At 38.0% G+C, this 8,476-nt stretch overlaps 2 protein-coding genes across 21 annotated transcripts in view; both read right to left on the reverse strand.

The window, feature by feature from the left end:
• Nucleotides 1-1,523: 1,523 nt before the first annotated feature.
• Nucleotides 1,524-2,191, reverse strand: LOC117236196 (bis(5'-nucleosyl)-tetraphosphatase [asymmetrical]). The gene is made up of 2 exons (XM_033498925.1): nucleotides 2,034-2,191; nucleotides 1,524-1,884 (listed from the first exon to the last, which is right to left on the reverse strand). Exons 1-2 carry the CDS (start codon nucleotides 2,140-2,142, stop codon nucleotides 1,568-1,570), a joined length of 426 nt encoding a protein of 141 aa, XP_033354816.1. The 5' UTR covers nucleotides 2,143-2,191; the 3' UTR covers nucleotides 1,524-1,567.
• A 4,894-nt stretch (nucleotides 2,192-7,085) lies between these two features.
• Nucleotides 7,086-8,476, reverse strand: part of LOC117235890 (serine/threonine-protein kinase MARK2-like) — a 49,475-nt gene continuing 48,084 nt past the window's right edge. For 6 of the 20 annotated variants that reach the window (XM_033498524.1, XM_033498508.1, XM_033498531.1 and 3 more), the window contains 2 exons: nucleotides 7,695-7,806; nucleotides 7,089-7,495 (listed from right to left, as the gene is read on the reverse strand). In XM_033498524.1, coding sequence (XP_033354415.1) covers nucleotides 7,277-7,495; nucleotides 7,695-7,806 — 331 coding nt within the window. In that variant the 3' untranslated portion in view covers nucleotides 7,089-7,276. Of the gene's footprint in view, nucleotides 7,496-7,694; nucleotides 7,807-8,476 lie in introns of all 20 variants that reach the window. The other 14 variants (XM_033498404.1, XM_033498377.1, XM_033498386.1 and 11 more) reach the window with 5 other exon arrangements.

Here is an 8,476-nt window from a genome sequence, read left to right on the forward strand (position 1 = left end):
GTTTGAAAAATATTGCATATTATAAGTTTTATGTAATTTAGTATTGAAATCTTTCTTATCGTGTCTTTTTTTAACATTTATTTGTAATTTAATTTAATCGATATTCGTTTGAAGTATAATTTGGTTTATACATTATTTTAATTATGGTTGAAAAGGATTAAAAATATCTGAAATCCAATACCATTGTGGTGCTTTATATCAGCATATACCTGTTGACTTTTATTTTTCGAAAAGTTTGATCTTCTTGCTCTGTCTATTTATATGAAATGCCAGTTGTATTGAAAAACTGTCTGTGTTGATGTTTGCTGTTATTAAATACAGAAAATAGCAAGAATATGTTCTGAATGTATGTAATTATCTTTGACCTCGACAGAGTAATTATCAGCAATCACATTACACTTTGAAAAATGCCAATATTTTATTACGTATAGAGAGAATGAATGCTTAACATTTTACTATACATATAACACACATGGTCTTGGATATATAAAAACGCATTTCTTTATATGATAAATTAAATTAATTTAATTTGTAAAGTAAAACGTTAATTAGATTAATTTAATTTATTAAAATAACGTAACAGATTAATACATAACTTTGAATGTAGAAATTTACTATTGGTTTAACATGCAATATTAGTATAAGTTATAATTTCTTTTTGCTTTAGTCAAAACACAACATAGTATAATTGTGTTACAGTAAACACAGTGAATTAAGACAATATTTCTTTTGAGTGTAACGCGTATTGTATAACAGGCAGCATTATTTTACAATTAAACCAGAAAAAGGAAAAGAACAATATGATCAAAAATATATCTGTATATAATATAGGAATAGCATATTAATTTTCAAATGTTTCATCACGATACTTTGTTAACATTTTTGAAATATATAGACTTACACGTTATAATATCGTGGTCGTGTAAATTTTCACTGATGAAGTTTCGTGTATATTTTTGTGTAGATTTTTAAAAGGATACTAATGAAGTTTCTTTCCCATTCTTCAACCATGTATAACTCCGTAACAAGCATGTATCTAAAGTACCAATACTTTAAGAAAGAAAATAACCGTTGAAGTGGATTAATCATATTTGTTATTATTCACGAGATGCTCCAATCGAAATAACGAGGTTATGTACTAAGAGTTAAAAATAAAAAGAACGTCAAGCGAGACGATGCGTTGATAAGTTGATACCAGTTGATATATAAGATAAGTAAGTAAGTAAGTATATAGATGTGATACGTACCAACATTAAAGCGTGAAGTCTCACGAAAAATCGAATTCGATTACTCGAACAAATGATTAAATTAAAACTATGTTTAAGCCAAATGTTAACAATTCCTTGGGAATCGACAATGAAACGATAGAAACAAATTTCAATACACTATCTTTGATTGGATTATATATATAAGGAAATGTATAAAAAAAAATTTGCGAACACCATGACTACCATTAACTTACAAATGAGATTATGGGGAAGATCTTATACGTATATATATCATTTTGAAAGAAAAGATAACAATTTTAACAATAGCATCAGGATTTGTAGAAACTCTATATTACTATTTAAGAGAGATTTTTTAATATATAATCGTTAAAATTTCTCAATGTATTTTGCATTTCTTTATACTTTGCTATGGAACAAGCTTCTTCCAGTGGAAGCCATTTAAATGCTTGATGTTCGTGTGACAATCGAATTGGTTTCTCAGGATCTAATAATTCTGCTAACCAATAAATGACAATTTTCGGTTTCCCATTTGCTTCGTAATTTTGTTCTTCCTTCACGTTTTCGAAAATATTTAAATCATTAACCAATAAGCCCGCTTCTTCTTCTGTTTCACGTAGCGCGGCTTCCATGTCTGATTCACCAGGATCGACATGACCTGCACACAAAATATAGGAATCTATCACATGCATAGAACCGTAGAAACGGTACCGTTGTTTCCTATAGTTCGCAAAAAAGAGATTCGACTCTGTTAAAAGGTTAGGTGCTGAAATAACGAGTAAACGAACGAACGATTATACTACAAACCTTTCGGTGGGGTCCAATGATGCGTGCCGTAAGATACTTGCATTAGAAGATATTCGATTATTCCTTGAACACGTCGAAATACAACGAAACCGCAAGCGCGTGCCGTCATTGTGCGTTCACTTAAAAAATTGTTGCTAGTGTTTATGTTTCATTCAGCCACGGAACAGACAGGCAAGTGGCGACAAAATAGCGACAAGAAAAAGCTCTAATTTAATTATTTATGAAATTAGATTCGAATAGCTCGACGACAGATGTTATTCTATTTGTAGATTAATGTAATTAAAAGTAAAAGACTAATGTAATTAATGCATTAAAGTAAAAATCGCATGGAATTGTCTATTCGTATCTATCCATCTATCTTAACACACGAATAGATAAAGCTAGAAGAAAAACCAGAAATATCGTGCAAGTATTATCGGAGAGCATTACAGGATACGTTACGGTACTAGGATTCCATGACGATTCTGAGAAATGTTTGTGAGAAATAGATATTATTCTCTGAGAAATGAAATGTTCTGTTTTGCCTCGAGTCATATATTGTTTAACATTTCTCCTTTTACATCAGTGAACAGGAAACAAGTGTTTTACATATTTTTGTAGAAAGTCGAGGTTTTGGATATTCGTAATGAAAACGCGGATTTATAAATAAAAATAAAGAAATATATATTGACGTGTTTTTCAATTTTGTCTTGAATTTGTTTTCCATTTTGCATTTTTTAGCATTCTTGTTCGAGCGATCGTATCACAGAACATTATGGCATGTTAAAAAATTGTTTAAAAGGATAGAACATTTACCCTGTTGCGCGTGTACAATTTTGAAAGGAATTGGGAAACAATGTGTGTTACCATTTTATTATAAATGTTTCTGCTACATTTTGTTGGCTAAATACCGATCACCAGAAAACACTTAGCAAAGCTGTATGTACGTACCTATCTACAAATTGTTACGTGTATGTCGCATATGTTTGTCCGTGTGTTGTGTAGGTGTGTGTATATATGTGTGCGTGCAGGGCGAAGTGATGTCACTGGATGGATGACGAACCGAACCGAACCGTATCGAATCAAACCAAATCAAATCGAATCGAACCGGATCGGACCGGATCAGATTCGGTATTCGTTTCTCCCTCTATCGTTTTACTACTTACATAATAGAAAAATCACAAAAGCTTTTTGTTTCGCGGTGCGGCGCGATGAGGGTAAACGCGCGACACGAGCGAACCATGCGCTCGCCGTTTCGAATCGCTGCGCTGGTGTGTCATCCGTTCAGCTTTTCCATCTTACGATTTATTTGTCCACTAGTATTCCTCTTAAACTCGAGTTCTTCTTTTTAAGCATCGATCATCAATTTACATATTTATTTGACGAAGCAAGCGAATGGCGAGCGGCGAGCGAGCGAGCGAACGAACGAACGAACGATCGCACGAACGAACGAACGAACGAACGAACGAACGAACGAACGAACGAACGAACGAACGAACGAACGAACGCACGGACGAACGAACGAACGAACGATCGCACGATTGCACGAACGCACGCACGAACGCACGAACGAACGCATGAACGAACGAACGCATGAACGAACGAACGCATGAACGAACGAACGCATGAACGAACGAACGAACGAACGAACAAACGAGCGAACGAACGCACGAACGAACGCACAAACGCACGAACGAACGCACGAACGAACGCACGAACGAATGTGTATTTATTTCGTTACAGTGGAATACCGTTTTCGCGCCTACTTGCATCTTACAGGGATATATCATTAACGCTACCGAAGGATCTTATTTTGTAACATTAATTCATAATTGCTATGGTAAAGATACAGTTTTCTACAGTATCGTGTCTTTTTTGCACAACGACGATTGCATCTGGAATTATACACAGTGCTGTTTCATTGACACGCGTGATCATTGCGAACAGATTCTACATTCTTTTTTTTTCCCTTTTTTCGTTTACTACTTCCTTCTCTACTTCTCCGTGTCTGCCATTGCTTCAAACTTCTTCTTTCTCCCTTTTTATCTGTTCCTTTTGTTTTCACGTCCATTTCTTTTCTCTTGTTTTCTTTTCTTTTTTATACGTAAAGGAATCGACAAAGGGAGAGTTTACGGATCGGTAATTCGGACAGCGATTCGACTTGTGTCGCAAGGATCTTCCGTTCGCTGTATTACATATCATTCGTCGAAAATCGTGTCCGACATAGCATAATTATTCGTATCGAGCCTCTCGATATGAATAATATTTCAAAATACGAAGCTTCATCGAAGACTAGTCGAAAGACGATTTGCTTGCAACTTATTTGGGTCATAAAAGGAAAAGATATTGATGAAGTTACACTTAAACGCTATACGCACAGTAGTTAATCGTAGATCGAAAACTGAGTTTTCGCGAATTCGTTCTACGAACGCGAGAACGACATTGTCACAGATCGTTGATAATAATACTTGGTCGTTATCGGTCGTTTCCGGCGACTCGAAAGAACCATGCACCGGAGAAACATGCGCTGAACAATGAAGAGTTTTCATCGAATCGAAAACGAAGATTTTGCTCGACGTTTGGAGGCACGTTCGTGTGGTTTTTTTTTAACGCGTGTTAGAAACGTGAAAAAATCATTCGAGTTTTGTATTTATTTAAATAAATTAGTCATTGCCTGCTGTGTAATGTAGACGATCAATCTTAGGCAAATATAAAAGGATCGCGCGATTACTCGAGTCTCGAACTTTCTCTCTTTTGTTCTCCTTGCTTTGTTTCCACTATTCTTCTTGTCTTTTCTTCTCTTTCCCTTGCCTCCTCCTCTTCCTCTTTCAGCTCCGCTATTCCTTTCTCTTTTTTTCCTTCCCTTTTTTCGCCGTTTTTTAAATTTCTTATTTGCATTCATAGTGTATGAGGCTTCATTTATTTGGTTAATTTAGTACCTTCGTATATTATATTATGTATATACACCAAGTCTCTCTAGACGCCTCTACATTTACAATAATTCCTAATTTAAGTTCATTCAACCGCGAATACATCTGCGAATAAAAGGTTAAATAGTGTAATAGTATATAGCCAATTACAATACTTAAATATAATCTTACATAGTATCCTTCGTAGAAATAACAGATCTCGTTATCGACGATGTCGTGCGCGCGTGCATATTTGCTAGGTATACCGGAATCGCTTCGGAGCAAAGTACTTACTTGCATCGTTACTCGCGCGAGATATATACGAGTGGATTCGATCAATAATAATCCTTAAGTTACGATAATTAGTAGCTCCTCTTTCTCTATCTTGTTCCGACACGTTTAACATTGTGTCGTAATATTATTGGTACATTATTGATAAAAATAAAAATAAAAATATGTATAATAACAATAATAATAATAATAATAATAATAATAATAATAATAATAATAATAATAATAATAATAGTAATAATAACGCGTTAATTAATTAATTTGGCTGATGCCTACAATGTTGCATAGTTTTTAAACTTACGATATAGATAAAAAAGTAAGGTGTTGTAAAAATATTTGAAAGGATAAATGGTTGGGCGCGGACGTGTTGATACACTCGCGTAATATTTCGAAATGGTTGAATTTCCATCAACCTTTAACGAATGACAAGTGTGTAAAGATGCTTTTGTTACGAGTAAAAGTCTACGTATTCCTTTACAGATTACTCGAATAGTTTGATCGATTATGTACAAAGAGACCGCTTGTCTTCTTAAGTGCTCTTCACATATAAAACAATTTGAAAAGTGAACGTTGCGAAAAGAAAGACTCACGACGTAGTAGATGTTCTGCACAATGCGCGCTCGATCGAACGTCTCGCTCTAGAACATTCGTTTTTCGCCGAAAAATGCGGTTCTTCATCCCCTTGTTCCCTACCTTGTTCGCAGAGAAGACAGTTTGTCAATTCTATCGATACGCGTCGTTAGGCACAGTTTACATAGAACGTAATATGTTTTTCATTAACAAGTTTCGGCCCTGACGATTTAGCGGCAAGAGAAAAGAAATTCGAGAATAAAGAAAGCTCGAGTGTAATTCTAAAACGGTAGAATGTAACGGAATATAAGATTGGCCTGAGTTACGCAAAACGGCAATTTTTCAGTTTCACCGGAAACAGTGTTGTAACATCGATAAAATAACTCTCAATATATAATACTGTAAACGCGTAGCGTTTCAAGTTCTAACGTGACAGGCCACCGCTCCTGTGTAACGTGTGCATGATCGAGCATGTCTCGAACGATCGATACGACGATGCGTACGATACCCTCGAGGTATCGAGGTTGTCAGGAACTATCCTTTGTATACCAACGAAAAGAACGTCAAAATCGTGTTACCGCGATCGTAGCGTTCGATGATAATTCGACATTTCTCTTCTCCTTTTTCCTTCTTCCTTTCGCCTCGCCTCTTTCCCATTTCCGTGGCCATTGGATTCTTTCGTTCATCGTTGTCCGATCGGCAAAACACTCCATTCTCCTCGCACTCCCAATCTTCCTGTCATCGTATCGGTCCGCGTGCAGTAACGATTTCACGAAGAACCGACTGTTTCATTTCGTTTTGGCACTCGGGAGTATTTGAATACGCGCGCGTTCAACGGTCACGGATCACAGTATCTTCGAGGCTTCCGAGTAAATAGCAGGACGACGACGTAACGCGTTGATAGATCGATGATCGACGATCGGTGATCGATGATCAGTGTGAGAGTTTGATTCGGCCGACGTTACTTTCGTTGTTCGACTGGGACAAAATTCGGGCAATTGTTCAAACGAATATTTCTCGGTTATTGGTTTCGGAACGAGGGTTAGAACCGGATCCAGAACTGGAATCAGAATCGGAATCGATATCGGTATTGGTATCGGTATGGGCGTTGATGTCGGTGTCGGTGTCAGTGTCGGTATCCATATCGGTATCGGCGTCGGCATCTGCATCGGCGTCGGTATCGGTATCGGTATCGGCGTCGGTACCGCACGTGGAATCGGCATCGGAATCGGCATCGGGCAACGGCACGGCACGGCATCGGCACGGCACGGGCATCGAATCGGCATCGGTATCTGCATCGGCATCGGCATCGTTATCGGTATCGGCACCGGTATCGGTATCGGTATCGATATCGGTGTCGGTATCAGTATCGTCGACGAGGTTAAAGTCCCAGAAGAAGGAAAACTGAAAGTCGTCGGTAACCGTGAATTTGCGTCATCGATCACGAGAGCGTTATGGGTTGGCGCGAGTGGATAGAGCGCCTGTTGTCGGCAGTCACAGCTTGAGTTCGTTCGCTATTTTGCTAGCAATGTTTTTGAAGCCGATCGATGTGCCTGAGATCCGTTTGAACCGTACACCGTTCAGAGAAAGTCGTGGCAGTTTACAGACTTCTATCTCCCACTGTACTTGGCTATCTGTAGCCGCGTCTCCATGTGCGCACAGTAGCAGGAACCTTTCGCGTTGCTCGTACTGACACTTATTGGCGTCCAACACCTAGAGAATCGATCGACACACATTAGTAAATCCTTTATGCTCGTCGTTACGATATTCGAAATTCGAGAAATATCAGAGTTTCTACGAGACAACGCGCTACAATCATCGTTGTACTCTTTCTTTTCTTTATTTCTTCTACGAGGCACACGAACAAATATATTAAAAGGATATTTTAAGGATATACGATCCATTGCAATACCTTTCGAATTTCGGACATGATTTCGTTCGGATCTCGACTACTCGTGGTTTTCATACTCCAAGTGAAACGTAGACTGCGTGGTTTAACTTGCTCGTCGTTAGTGGTTGCTCCGCTGTAACAAAAGAACGTTTTAACCCCTTGCCCTACGATTTAAATTCCGAATGCGACCAAGAAAAAGTGTTTGTCGCCTGTATGTAGCCCGAAGAACATACGTTTCATGCTCGTGTTGTTTATGATTGACCCGAAGGGCGTATCACGAGTCCAACTCGACGTTGCAGATTAAATTTTCTCGATCGAGTTACGCGTTATTCGTACGAAAATTTTCGAGCGACTGAAACGTATCGATTAATCGTCAAACATTCATCTGTCGTTACCGCTCTTTTTCTGCGTTCTCGTGTCGTATCGCATCCATGTCTCCCATTTCCCGTCTCGTCGTTCACAGAGATCTCGATAGTTGCGGAACACGTGCATTAAGATTTCGTAAGCCGTAGATCATTGAATGATTCGAAAGACGCAACGTAAAACGTGACATGCGTGCACACATGCATACATACCGACACTTCTATAGGAGAAAAAGCTAACAATTTTCCCGAGAAACGTGTCAATTATACGTAAAGACGGTCAAAGATTTCGAATTTGAAACAGCGTGTATCGCGGTTCTCTAACGTTCGATTTCTTTTCCTTGTCCTTCCGTTGCATTCCGTTTCGTTTCGTTTCGTTTCGCATCGTTTGAATTATCGGCGTGCGGCGCGATTACACACAGAAACTTTCTTCCTTTTTTC

The sequence above is a fragment of the Bombus vosnesenskii genome, unplaced genomic scaffold, assembly GCF_011952255.1.
Source record: "Bombus vosnesenskii isolate JDL3184/JDL3185 unplaced genomic scaffold, Bvos_JDL3184-5_v1.1 scf7180000013264, whole genome shotgun sequence".
In the NCBI taxonomy this organism is placed as follows: Eukaryota; Metazoa; Arthropoda; class Insecta; order Hymenoptera; family Apidae; genus Bombus; species Bombus vosnesenskii.

What these genes read in the sequence shown, in the direction of transcription:
- LOC117236196 (XM_033498925.1), bottom strand. Translation starts at nt 2,142, where the DNA reads ATGACGGCACGCGCTTGCGGTTTCGTTGTATTTCGACGTGTTCAAGGA. An exon ending in TCATTGGACCCCACCGAAAG is followed by an intron (nt 1,885 to 2,033) that starts GTTTGTAGTATA and finishes TTTTGTGTGCAG; the next exon opens with GTCATGTCGATCCTGGTGAA.